The sequence below is a fragment of the Strongylocentrotus purpuratus genome, unplaced genomic scaffold (genome assembly GCF_000002235.5).
Source record: "Strongylocentrotus purpuratus isolate Spur 01 unplaced genomic scaffold, Spur_5.0 spur5_scaffold_20, whole genome shotgun sequence".
Lineage (NCBI taxonomy): Eukaryota > Metazoa > Echinodermata > Echinoidea > Camarodonta > Strongylocentrotidae > Strongylocentrotus > Strongylocentrotus purpuratus.
The window spans coordinates 47531005-47545258 of NW_022145606.1; the positions used below are offsets into that span (position 1 = coordinate 47531005).

The 14254-nt window shown below is 36.4% G+C and overlaps 1 protein-coding gene across 1 annotated transcript; it reads left to right on the plus strand.

The window, feature by feature from the left end:
• Window positions 1-5831: 5831 nt before the first annotated feature.
• Window positions 5832-13205, plus strand: LOC115927504. Its single transcript, XM_030993511.1, has 7 exons — window positions 5832-6052; window positions 7841-7876; window positions 8294-8638; window positions 8967-9308; window positions 9853-10185; window positions 11173-11299; window positions 12189-13205. The coding sequence occupies exons 1-7, from the start codon at window positions 5977-5979 to the stop codon at window positions 12214-12216; spliced, it is 1287 nt and encodes a 428-aa protein (XP_030849371.1). The 5' UTR covers window positions 5832-5976; the 3' UTR covers window positions 12217-13205.
• The last annotated feature ends 1049 nt before the right edge of the window (window positions 13206-14254 follow it).

Genomic DNA, 14254 nt, shown 5'->3' on the forward strand with positions numbered 1-14254 from the left:
AATTGAATAACAAAGAACATAATATACATGTAAGGTATAATACAACATAAACAAACAATAATTTCTTCATGTCAAAATGTTTTTTAAAATAATGTATGTACATATGATAACGAAACTTATTATTTCCATAACATATGATCATAAATTTAAAGTATTATCCGAACTATTCTGTTGGAAAAGTGCAGGAGACCGCAATCATAAGCAAAGCTTGACAAGGATGGTGGCCTCAACAAAACAAAAAAAAAGACAAAAAAAAAAATCTTAAGGTAAAACTTAAAATGAAAAACTTAATCTGAATTGAGTGCTTCTCGGTTTGTAACTAATCAAGATATGGGGAATTTTGATGCATACAAATTTGGTTGGAGCGGGGGATTAGGGTTTTCCATCTCATCAGATTTAATCGGGAATTGCCCAGATTACTCGAGAAATTTCAGCTCAAGAAGTGATGGCGAAAGTTCATAAGTTCACTCAGGGGCGTCAGTGTCAAGGTATGGGGGGATGAATGGGTACGAAAACAGACCAGGGGAGTGCTTAACAAAGATTAAGATCGACTTTAAGTTGGACTTAAAGCTAAAGACCAGTATTGGAAACGCCCCAATTTCAAAAAATGAAATGGAAGCTCTAATTACCAATCATGTGAAAGAATACGTTTTGAATATTACATGACGATAACAATTTTGACGGGAAACTGCCTACCAATTGATATATTTGGTAAATTAATATATCTATATACTGTTGAGAGATACAAATGCACGTGTCGCGCACGTGTGTGTAGTCCCATATACACCTTTCTGTGTACAGTGCTTCTAACTTTATGAAGACTTGGCCAAATTTCTTATAATTTTGATGATTCCAGAACCTTGCAGTACATCTATGCTAGATGATCAACCTTTTCTGATCGATTTCACAACGTTTCTTTCACTATGCAATTGCATGACCATATCTGGTCTTTAGCTTTAACTATGACAGGCAGTTCATGCCACTGTTCTCTCTTACTATTATGATCTTTAGATAATATTGTTTTCTTCAATAATGAATTATCAACAAAAATTAAATTCTGTAGATTTGTGACCATGATTTGTACGTCCCTTGAGAGACCAATGCCAGTAAACAGTGAGAGCAAACAGTGGACTGGACGGCCTGCCACAGTTACCGGTAGGCCTAAGGCTAACTTAGTCTTTGTGAAACACTCCCCTGAAGGAGGCCAGACAAGATCAAAACAAGTATGTTTCGAAATTTTGAACAAATTGGACAAACAAAGAGGAAATTATGTATTTTATATAATTTCGTAATCACTATTCCTTAGGGGATCCGACATTTGACGCATCTGTAATGTCACCTTGATGAAGTGATGTACAACTGACCCATTCGTTCCAGCACACAAGTTTACTCAAATGTATTTCCTTTGCTATCCACAATACGTATTAAGTAGTGCCCCAAGGGATAGGGTGCTTAGCAGAAAAACAGACATTGATTATATTTTATTAATGACGTTTATATTTTCGTTTGAATGCCGCTGCAAGAGATGGGCATATTTTTATTTCGGTGGATATTGCATTCCAAGTAATCACTCCAGAATATTTTAATGATGTACGTGAAGGCAGTATGGTATTTTAGCAATGGAATATATAAATCATTAGCATGTCTTGTTTAATGTGGATGAACATCCTATGTTATTTTGAACATATCATCAAACATGGAAGGTAACATACTATTATTGTACATAATACAGGAATGATCCAACTTGCAATACAAATATTTGAAATACGGTAAGTACATCGAATTCCCTAAGCGGTTCAGAGGGAGTTCCGGGATGAGTGTTTGTAATAGCACATAGTGTTCTTTTCTGGCAAACATAAGCTTGATTCATTCTCTTTGTGTTCATCCCTTTTCTTCTTCTATGAAAGTGCTCTATGTGGGAATACGGGTGTGGTCACAGAAGACATTCGATCGATACAATAGATCATCGTATATCAATTTTGTAAATTAAAAGCTTATGGAGTCAGAGAGACTGTACTCTCTTTGTTTGAAGACTAGTCGCGTAATAGAGGTCAATATGTTGACTCAGGCATTCATGCTTATGATAGTTGGCCTCTAAATTTATCTAGATTCTTTAATTTCCCTCCATACTTTCAAGTGTTCAATAATATCCACGTACTCTTTTGTACGTCAGTTGTCACATTAAACAAAAATTGTACATATCAATTATATTACATATTATTATTGTTGGTTGAATATTATGTATTTGATTTTTCAATGAAATCAGAAACAGCTGCTAACAAAAAAGAAGTTGGGCACGGCAATTAATGTACAAGCTCTAATTGAAAACAAAGTTGTTGAAAGGCACTTATAAATCATGATAACAATCGTTTTGACAGCTAGCACCTGCTCACGCTTATGAATATATGAAGGTCGAGCAGCGTCCATTAGATTAAAAACTCTTCAAAGAAACACCTTCCCTTTAATCGAAATCACGCGTGTGACGTACACAGCTGAGTCTAAATATATATATTTTTAATGTAATGATTATATTGTATTCTTTTACCTATTCCATATCGTACCACTTGTTTTACAATCAAATGCATAGCTACGGGAGAAAGGAGAGGTTAACTACACCCTCCTCGAATAGGGAAAAGAAGGTAAAGTGAGCATTCAAAGGACCTTCTCTCGGCCATGATAATTCAAATTTCGTCCTCCTAGCAAGGCAATTAGCCCCCCCCCCTCCATTCGCCCCCACCCCTTGGGTGGAATCCCCCGCGAAATAATGGCTGTTATTGCGTATTTCTTAAAACGCTTACTAAGGGAATTTCTCGATTAATTCGAATGAAACCACTCGCAAAGAGTCTAGACTGGATCGGAGAGCATTATTACATCAAGGACAAAAATTTGCTAATGTTTGCTTAGAACACTTGAATGATTATGAAACCTGTTTTGTTTCTTATCTTCAAATATTAATATTATTCTGCATCAAATATAAATTATTGATTTCTGCCTTGGTTTGTAAAGGCATGAACTTAATTAATACATTCAAAATATAGCCTACTTTTTTTAAACCAACATGATACACCATGTTATCACAATTTTAACAAACATATGAACATATTACCTAGATTATCATCCCCATAGCCATTGTAAAACTATATATTAATGATAAGAGTAAAATAAAGATTGAAGCAATTCTCGTCAATGTTATTGGCTGTGTCCTAAATGTGATTAATATAAGTGATTTTGAGTGATATATGCACCCGGCCCCCCACTCCGAGAACGGACGGACCCCATGCGTGTTACCAAAATGTCCTTTTCGTAACAAAAGAAAAAGGTCGACCCGTATTGACTTTGCACACCGGACTTTTGCTGAAAGGGGGGGGGGGAGGTGCTGAAAAAGGTTCGTATAACAAAAGAAAAAGGTCGTCCCGTATTGACTTTACACACCGGACTTACTTTTGCTGAAAGGGGGGGGGGGGGGGGGGGTCGCTTGGAACACGCATATGCGTACCCTAAATAACACTGAGTGGGGGGGGGGGGGTATATGCATCTACCTGTAGTAGAAAAAGAAATGCAGTGTATAAACTGGAATATATGGAAATGTGGAGAAATCATGTAGGAGCTCAAGTTGAAGAAAGTAACGAGGAATATTTAAGCAAGAGCGTCTAGTAGATGAGAAAAGTGAGAAGTTATTGCAATCGAGAGATGACTCGCGAGATACATGTAGCCTTGCATTAGATAAGGACTGAATCCTTTATACATGTATAAAGTTGTCTTGAGAGGAAGTAGAACATTTTTTATTGGAGATAGGTGTAAGTATTAGAAAGATCGGAAATAGAATAAATGAGAAAGTTATTAATGTTTTAAAATCGAGATCAATACATGTAATTAGATGGGGAATCTCCGACTGGCATTATTTATATGCGATGTCACACGTACGCGTAACGGATATCACAAACTACAAGGAAAACTCATGTTTGATTTGTGCACACGATTACTCGCAGTGTCGATTTTGAAATAATGGAATATATATTTGTTAACGGGGGGGGGGAGGGGGGAGGGGGAGGGGGGGGGGGAGGACATATGAACAAGTAAAAGAATATCGCCAATAACAAATTGGAGAACATATACCATATGTTATGCTACATAAAAATACTACACGTGATACCCCATTGCCTCCTGAAACATGAGGGGCCCTGTATTAAGCACATGGCAATTAATACATTCAGTTGTCAACGGGTTAACTGAGAATCGTCTTTTGGTTGTAAACCTTTTCCTTTATCTGTTAAAGGCACACTGCCATACTTGTAGCTACTGGCTCCCTCTATATAGAAAACTTCCCCAATCGGTGCCTGTTGGTCCCCCATGATCCTCTTTTTCTTATGTTAAATGAGAGCTGAGTTAATGAGATAGCCACCTGTCACAGTGACCTCGATGGCTCTCTGTGTGGTCTAATCCCTTCTGGCCCAGTAGTGGTGACGGTCTTTAAATAACATACCCACTCCTAGTTTTATATATATTTTAACTTTAACTAAGTCATCGTAATGAAAAAGAAAACCTATGAAAATCATTACATTAATCTTTTAAAAATAATAACAAGCACAGGAAAACAATCTGTGCATATATTTGGAATGCTCAGTCTAATGAACATAGACAGTGTTAACAACGAAAAAAGCTTTAGCTTAACATTTAAAAGAGATCTGTTTGAAGTAATATAATTATATTTACATTTAACCATTCATGTATTAAAGGGACTTGGTAACATTGTTCAGATGAGAGATATTGGTTCTAAGGTAGTGACTTCAATACTAGATGTACAATTAATGATAATCTGAAAATTTGAGTGGAAACGGACCATTATTCAAGGTACAAATTGAGAAAAACTAATCTGATCGATTCCTTAATTCTCCCAACTATATTATTACAATTTAATTACATTTTAGGTGAATGGAAATCGTAAGAAAACAATAAAATGGCTCTACATTCCATTCCAGACATTAAAGTGTATCAGATTTTTTAATAGCCTGTTTTATGTCTTTTTTTGATGGAAAAACGGTTGGGAAAATTCAAAAATGGTTGGAAGAATTTACTGTTTGTCACTGTTAGAGGGTGTCATACATCGCCTCCTTCAAAGAAAACCATAGATATCTTCGTGGTTTGAGAAATTTGTTCAGGATTTCCTGCATGTCAGAGGGTTAGTACAGTAGAAGGAATATAGTAAGTAACATTTTATACAAAAATTAAGCAATTTTTTTCATCAACCTTCAACAATGTTACCAAGTCACTTGAAAGGTAAACTGCACGTACTACATGTATTGTATAATAAAATCGAATTATTGTAACATATTTCAATTATCTTGTGCTATATATTTGAGTTATAATTATTTTGTGTAAATATGTCAAAATAATAAAACTGTTTCAAACTTGACCAGTGGGAATCGTAAAGGCTTCTTTGCGACCCAATAATTATTATTAATGATTGATTCATTGTACTGGGCTAGAACCTAGATTAGCGTGTGTTGGCTCCATTTGCCACTTGTTTATACATGTACATGGCTAGTAAGTTCTTGGTTACATTCATGCCAAAAAGTACAATGTATTTGAAATTTGGTGATAAATGAAAGGAATGAATGAATAAATGGCCCCGCTCGCCTGTTTGTCTCGTGCGAGTCGTTTTGTGTTGAAGGGCATCGCCTTTGAGGGGAATCCCCTGTACGTCATTGTGCAGTGCATTGTAATCTAGCTGCGCGGAGTTGAGTTGAATATTGCAGGCTGGGGATTCCCAAAGGCATTGTCATTTGGGGGAATCCCCATTGAGCAATGCATTTAATCTGAGCGGAGTCGAATTGTGGTTAATTCGCCATTGTATTGACCGCTCTGTGTTGAGTCTGATGCCTTCTTCTGTTGCTACGTTTTAACGGATATCATTCTTGACTGTGTAATAGATTACAACTCATATTTCATCGATAAGCCTAACTTTGAGCTCTCAATATGTGGCAAATGAAGTGTGTGTTTTGGCACGCTATCCGTTATGGTACACTTTATACTGTCATCGCTGTACTAAGCGGTAAGTATTTGTGAATAACTAATCAACATGTAAACTGTCACCCATAATGTTGGAATGATTTTTCATAACCTCTTTACACGAAATGATTGTCACAATATTGTTTATTCTTGATAGGTCGAGTGTTTATCTTCTCAGAACTTTATTAATCAATCGCTCTGACTTTTCCTTAGACTAATCATTAACGTTCTGAAACTATGTAAATGTATCTATCAAGAATAATGCATATCGTCACAATCATTTCATCGACAAAAACAGGAAAAATTATTCCAACTTTGAGGGCAACAGTGTAGGCTGATCAGTGTCGTGATTATAATGGTTCATTCAATTGATGACTCTCTCTCTCTCTCTCTCCCTCTCTTTACAAGGGTTGAGGGTTTCTTATCTAAGCCCAACATAAACGTCCTTTGTCAAGACAGGCATCAATCTACATTTGCCACTTTTTACCATGGTTTAAAGATAAACTTGAGTTCTGGTAAAGAAAGAAAATGAATTCTCACAGAATCAAACAAAACTTGCACTTAATGTTCAAGATTACAAATTAATGTCACTTGCCAAACAATTTTGGTAGAAAATGTATACTGGCTGAGTAAAGAGCATAGAAAGATAAGGAAATCAAGGTAAGTCAGATATACATCTTTCTGTGTACAGTGCTTCTTACTTTACCAAGACTTGGCCAAATTTATTATGATTTTGATTACTCCAGAACCTTGCGGTACACACCAATACTTACATGCTACACGATCAACTTTTTCTGATCCATTCCACACCTTTTTTTCCTTTCATTTAGTGCTCACTACCCCACCCTGTGGACTGTTTTAACATGCTATTTTAAAAGAAATTGTCTAAAATGGCAGGTAGTGATGTGTTGACGTGTTTGAACATAAGAAGTATCAATTTTAATTCAGAATAACCCAAAAGTGTTAAGCTAATAAACAGTGCCGTGGTGTGGGCAAGATATAGTGGGTATTGGTGCAAAGTCGAACAGCTTTATTTTGTTCTGTATACATGTATAAACGTTTCAAATTATTTGCACTGGTCCCTGACCAAACAAGACTTCACTAATTGAGATTTTAAAAGTTATGGCAAGATAAAGACGTTATATACAAAATAGATATTTGCAAGGTATAACTGAACGGAGCTTACACATAGTAATGCCTATATTCATATTTATTTCTCCATGAATATTGTTAACATGCTCTGTCCAATTTAGATTATGATCCTAAATAAGCCTATGCTATGAACGATTGCAATTTTAATATATATTGTCTATTCTAAATCCTTTTTTTGTTGTTGTTGTTGACAGTTTTAGGTATTTTGGCTGAATGAAATATCATATATTTTGTTTTTATTCATGTCAATTTGTAACCTTTTAGCCTTCAGACAATTAGAAACCTTTTTTTAATGTCATTATTAGCTATATCTATCAATTTTGTATCATTTTTATGAGACAAAATGATAATAATATCACCTGCATACAAAACAAAATCTATGAATGTTCAATTTCGTTTTTCGTTCATTGATTCTAAGAAGGAGAAAATTAATTTTGGGGGGTAAATCTCTGGCTGTCATCACGTACCGATAAATATACTTAATTTCATAAAGCTTATAATAATGTTATCATAAATATTAAAGTAAAACTAGGGTAAGACATGTATTTAGATTGAATACACATTTTCATTTTTTTTTGGCACATTAAATAGCCTTACCATGGTTCTGATGATATTTGAAGAAATATTCAGTTCATGTGAGAGAGCAACATATATTTCCTCTTTATATTTCGTTTTGCAGTGCTCTTATATTCCTGCCGGGAAAAAAGCAACCCAAGTAAGTATTAATATATTTTGATAAAGGTATTAAACGTAATGTCCATTCCACGAAAAGATTACGGTCATATGAAAGGGTAAAAAATGAACTTTCTAGAAATGTGATTTTCTCTTTGAAATTCAGATACCACCCGCCAAATGACTTTTTGGTTTCCTCTTTTCAAATTCTTTTAAATCACTCATGCGTGAAAAATGCATCATATGAGTTGCATCAGATGAAAGAGGAGGATCTAAGCTAAAAAAATTGCTAAGCTATGTCAATTAATAATTGAAATTTTGATTAAGTTATCATAAAACATCGATAATTCTCGGTTCCGTTTTTTCTGGGACGCACCGTATATGTATATTCACACACATGCATGAAAAAGAATTCTGAATTCCTAATAAATACTTCATTTCAATTTCTATTTTATGTAAGCTCTACCGAAGGTTCTACCTAGACTGTCCTATCCGCCTAAGGCGACAGCCATTGGAACGTCCTACGCAGTTGTCCGATGGTATGAACAACATTCCGGCGATGGGCCCATATGTGCCTATGCAATCGATAGGAGGAGACTCGATAAAAATAACCCATCGTGGCTAACGGCTGTCTTTGTTTCTGAGCAATCAGGATCCCAGTCCAGAGAAGAGCTTGTATTCAACATGACTGGCCTGGAATCCGATACAGGCTATCAGGTCTCAGTGAGACCTATCCTTTGCGATGGCGCAAGGGTATCTGAACTTGGCGAGGGGCCGACCCTTTCTCTTACAACGCTCTCAATTGGTGAGTTTTACAACTATTTGTAGATTTGGTTCAAGTCCTTCGATCGTAGCACATCTGATTTTTAGGCATGTAACTTTAGTCCAATCAATTCCAGTCATAGAATCATTATCATAATCATTATTATCATAATCGTTATTATCAATTTCAGAAATATTATTATCGGTATTATCATGAGTAATAGTGGAATTTATTGTTAAATGCATTACGATAGGTCACTATACAAGCAACTTCTATCGGAGCGACATTGGATTTGAAAAGCATATAACCAATACTCAGGCATGTTTCAAAGTTTCAATTTTACCAAGTTGTTTATCGTTTATTTTGATAGTTCTGCCCACCTTGATGGAAGCTCCTCAAAGTACAAACCTGTCCTCTACACACGTGTCCATCCGGTGGACAAATCAACATCAGGGAGACGGGCCAATCTGTGGTTACGGAATCAACATCAAGAAAAACGACGACAAAGACCGTGATGATGATGACAGCGATCCATGGCGCAGCGTCGGGTACGTGTCGGTGGAGAGTGAGCTACTGTATGATGTTGGTCATCTAGAGGCGAATACCACGTACCAAGTCGCAGTTTCTCCAATCAACTGCATATCTGCTCGGGAAAGTCCACGGGAACCAATACTGCAGTTCACCACCAAGCCTGTGACAATTCCTGTAGTCGGTACGTTCAGCGTAAAATGTTAAACAAAAATTATTGCGACTATTTTCGAAAAATCAACGTAAAGCAATTTCCGTAGACCTGCGTGTCACCTTTTGAAATGTGCGAACATCGCAGGGGTGCATTACGTATTAGATCCAAATGATAGAAGAGTAAATCGAAGTTGACCTTGAATGTTCACAATTAGTTGCCATTGTGTTAAAACCAGATAGTCCTATTAATAAGAGAGTGCCATGCAGGCACGCAGGTACATTTTAGTATAAATGTCTACGAATTTGATGAGATTTAAGAGGTCCAGGGTATTTACTTAATTATTAAGACGTTTCTTATTTCCTATTTACTTTTTTTACTGCTTGCTTACTCTGTTAACTATTATCCAACTATAACAAAATATTACGTTCCAAAGCAACTGCCCCCCCCCCCCCCAAAAAAAGAAGAAAGAATTGGAGGTGGGAAGCGGAGGAAGAGGTATACATACATACAGAAAAAACGAATTCCGAATGGACTTTAAATACTTCATTTCAATTTCAATTTTATGTACCGTCAGTTCTACCTAGATTGTCCCATCCGCCTAACGTGAAATCTATCGGAACGTCCTACGCAGTCGTCCAGTGGCAGGAGCAACATACCGGCGATGGGCCCATATGTGCCTATGCAATTGATAGGAGGAGCCTCGGCGAAGATGTCCCATCGTGGTTGTCGGTTGGTTTTGTGTCTGAGCAATCAGGATCACTGTCCAAGGAAGAGCTTGTATTCAACATAACTGGCCTGGAACCCGAAACGGACTACCAGGTATCAGTGAGACCTATCCTTTGCGATGGGGCACGGGCATCTAAACTTGGCGAGGGACCGATACTTTATCTAACAACGCCCTCCATTGGTGAGTCTACTATTTGTAATTTGGTTCAAATTGAAATCCAACTACCACATACATCTATGAATTTTAATGTACATCCCTCTTTCTTTTCTCTCTCTCTTATTCCCTTTTACCAGTATGTTTTCCTCCATATGTGTATTATTATGTATCCATAGAGGGGATCATGCTATCAAGCTTTGCTTAATTTGTCAACCCTGCTGTTTCATGTTGTTGATTAGTTACAGCCAGCTTTACTTTATTCTACAAATACCCTTTGTCATGTATACAATTTGTAATGATTTGTTAATTGTATATTTGTAAAAGAGCAAGAAAATCAAACAGAAAAAGATAAATCAAATCAAATCAAATCAAGTAACTGAAAAAGTTCACTTCAACGGATACGTTATATACCCACTGATACACAGTTGAGGAGCAGTAGGGAACCATATGGGGGCCCGTAAGCTAGGGGCATCCCGAATCATAAAGTTTTGTTGTGAAACTCGTGATGAAATATGCGACAAATCGCATTAATTATACGCAACAGAATATGCATCTTATCGCCTTTTTATGTAAGGAATTTGTTGATTGTTTTAGATATCTTCTACCCATACAATTTCGTCGAAATTGGGTAGGGAGTGCAGTTGAGGGCTAAAATGCCTTTAAAGAATAGACACCGGGGCCCCGTTTCACAAAACTTGTCATCAGTGAGAAATTACATGTTCTGTTACAAGCTACTGAAATCCTGGCTTTTCATTGGTTATCAGCAGATTTGTCACTGATTTTTGTCATTTGTCATTGATAAAAGCCTTTGTGGAACGGGTCCCTGGTCCTTACTTGCGGAAACTAGGGGCTCGGTTGATGTCAGGGGTTATAAAATAGTTAACATAATGTTGTCTGGTCGTGTGTTGTTCGTAAAACACAAACCCTGGAATAATGTATAGAAAGCAATTTCCGTGATCATTCCTTTTTCTAGATCTATGTGATTTTGTTTATCATTATCATTTCTATCAGAAGTAGTGACCACAGAACCATTGATCACCGAACCTCAGAAGACAGAGCCAAAACGTGTTCCAATATCAGAAGCATCGTTCTGCACGAAGCCTAAATGTACCGTCGTAGTAATATTGCTTATTTTGGGGTGAGTTTTATATATTACGCTTGTGCGTAGATTCAATCTGCGCATAGGCATTGTAGAACCCACCGAGAAGAATATTGGATGCGTGCTCGTATAATTTATGAGATCGTTGTATATTTATTCACCGACGGTAACATCTATGCAAAGAAAAGGTATTCACGATGCACATCCGTGACTTTGGCAGTGATTATTCTAAATGCTCAACATGAGACTTCTCCACGTGTAAAAGATCTATGGATATTTGGGGTCATTTGTACTACATGCTAACTATGAACCGGTCTCTTTTTTCCCTGTTGTTTAGTTTTATTTGTTTACACACAATCAAAATACCTTAATAATAAGTAGTCTGTACCAAACTCAAGTAAATTAAACCAAAGCCAAAAGGTACAATAATGACACAAATATTTACGAATAAAAAAATAAAAAAATAAAAAAATCTAAGAGCGATTAGATAATAAAAGAGAAACGGGGAGAATGTGAACAATAAATCAGGTTTTAAGATTGGTGACCAGCCATCAGCAGCAGATATCATCATTGTTATTATTATTAGTAGAAGTAGTAGAAGTGGTAGTACATGTAGTAGTCATGGAACAGCGGCGGATCCATGGGGTACGTCGAATCGGCTACGCCCCCAGGCTCTTTTCGATAGCCTCCCAAATAGGGAAAAGGGATAAAAATAGAAAGTGATGGAAGAAGAATTGTCGGCCGAGTATAGAAGTAGAAGCAGTAGACGCAGCAGCACCAGGGTATCACAATTGGTAGGCTAGCTGTCATTTACAAAAACATACGAACATAAAATGATTCAAGTCCATACAGTTACCATTATCTTCATTTTAATTTGATAACAAAACGTCGCTCTCTCTACATTTTCTCTTTACTACCATTTTATCAGGTACTATCTCACCATGAGGGAGGAATAGTGCGAAGGACCTATATACATCCACCTTGTCTACGCATTCCTCTAACCTATGGACAGCATCGTCACCAAGCAATGTGTTTGCTATTGTAAATGATAAGGCCTATTACAAAAGATGTTGTGTTGCCCTTTAGATGCCCCAAAATGGGTCGGTCGGTCGAATAAAAAAAAAAAATCTTATCCTTCCCCCCCCCTCTTTTGTCTGATATTTCTCAGTTTTGAATGCTTTGATATATTTTTCACTAAAAAACTTAAACCTTTTTCAAAAAGCCGACCGTAGATTTCAAGATTTTGGGGTCGGTCGCAAAGGGCAATATAACATCTTTTTTTGTTAAAGTACGAAGTACGTACGTAGCAATAGGACAAAAGAATCCAACAGATGGAACTGAGATATTTTCGACGAATTCCAGATAGTGCTTTGTGACTTATACACGGGTTGCTACAGCTTCTAAATTTGTCATATTTTGTTTATACATGTATCATCTAAGAAAAGAACCCTCGAATGCTACTGAAACTACCATACCATACTACCATCTCTGCGTCATTACTAAGTTCGTAAATTATAGTTAAGGGATCAAAGATCATTTGTTGTGCTGGTCACTGTATAAAATCACACGTTTTAGCTTCATTAAAAGATATTCCAAGAATTACTTGTGCTATTAACTTTTAACTTGGTAGTCAGTATCATCATACAAGATCATCAAGATCATTTGTTGTGCTGGTCACTGTATAAAATCACACGTTTTTGCTTCATTAAAAGATATTCCAAGAATAACTTTTGCTATTAACTTTTAACTTGGTAGTAAGTATCATCATACAATTTGATGGTAATTAGGTCAAGGGACAACGGTCATAGAGAGATAAACGTGTGAATTCCAGCTGTTATCGGATAAATGTCACAAAGGCAAAGGTCAACCGGTAAAAAGAAGTTTATAGTCTTGTGCATTAATAATGACCCCCCCCCCCAGCTCAGAATTATTTAGGGTACGCATATGCGTGTTCCCAGCGACCCCCCCCCCCCTCTTTTCAGCAAAAATCTGGTGTGTAAAGTCAATACGGGTCGACCTTTTCCTTTGGTTATACGAGCCTTTTTCAGCACCCCCCTTTTCTGCAAAAGTCCGGTGTGTTAAGTCAATTACTTAATGCTAAATATATTAATCGTTGCGGACGTAGTATCGAAAATGATATCGCTAGTGATATTCGTTTGTCTCGCAATGTATGGTCAACAAGGGATCTAAAAGATCACGACGTTTCGTGCGCCGCTGCAACACTTCGTCAGGTGATAAAATAGCAAGCGTATTTTATACTCTACGAATAATTTGACCGACGGTCCGCCCGTAGAGTATAAAACACACTTGCTTACATTATATTTTATCACCTGACGAAGTGTTGCAGCGGCGCACGAAACGTCGTGATCTTTTAGATCCCTAGCTTGTTGACAATACATTGCGAGACAAACGAATATCACCAGCGATATTATTTTCGAAATCTTACTTGTTTGAAAATACCTACTAATGTCATTTAAACTGCACCATTGTATTTCATCACAATTTAAACTACACGTCTTGTATATAAGGGTACTTTTTAATAATTCGCTTTCATTTCTCTGTATTGATGTTAATAAGTGCTATCAAAATGATTAAACTTGTTCTCTTTTGGATATTTTTTTAGTTCATGAATTAGTGGTTATCTATAACTTTGTTGTGTTATTATTGTAAAGCGCTATAGAAGCCTAAGTCATTATTGATATTACCACATGAATCTTAATCTTTAAAAAATAATTTAAAAAACACACAGATGAATGTATTATGTCAACTAGTATGCAAGGTTAACTGGGTTTGAAGACAGGTCATGTGATAAATTATTGTGAAAACCTCAGTGTTTGTACAGTAATATGTAGTGGAGTCTGTTAAGAATGGTTTACCGAAATGTAGGCTCCTATTAGAGATACAGTCGTATTCATATATTTTTTGATCATCTTGTATTAATACAAATAGTTATATGGTTGTTTGTCAGAATGTAGTTTTTATAAATAATATTTC

Coding starts and splice junctions, on each gene's coding strand:
- LOC115927504 (XM_030993511.1), top strand. CDS start 5,977: ATGTGGCAAATGAAGTGTGTGTTTTGGCACGCTATCCGTTATGGTACA. Junction 8,639..8,966: donor TCTTACAACGCTCTCAATTG/GTGAGTTTTACA, acceptor TTATTTTGATAG/TTCTGCCCACCTTGATGGAA. Junction 9,309..9,852: donor TGTGACAATTCCTGTAGTCG/GTACGTTCAGCG, acceptor ATGTACCGTCAG/TTCTACCTAGATTGTCCCAT.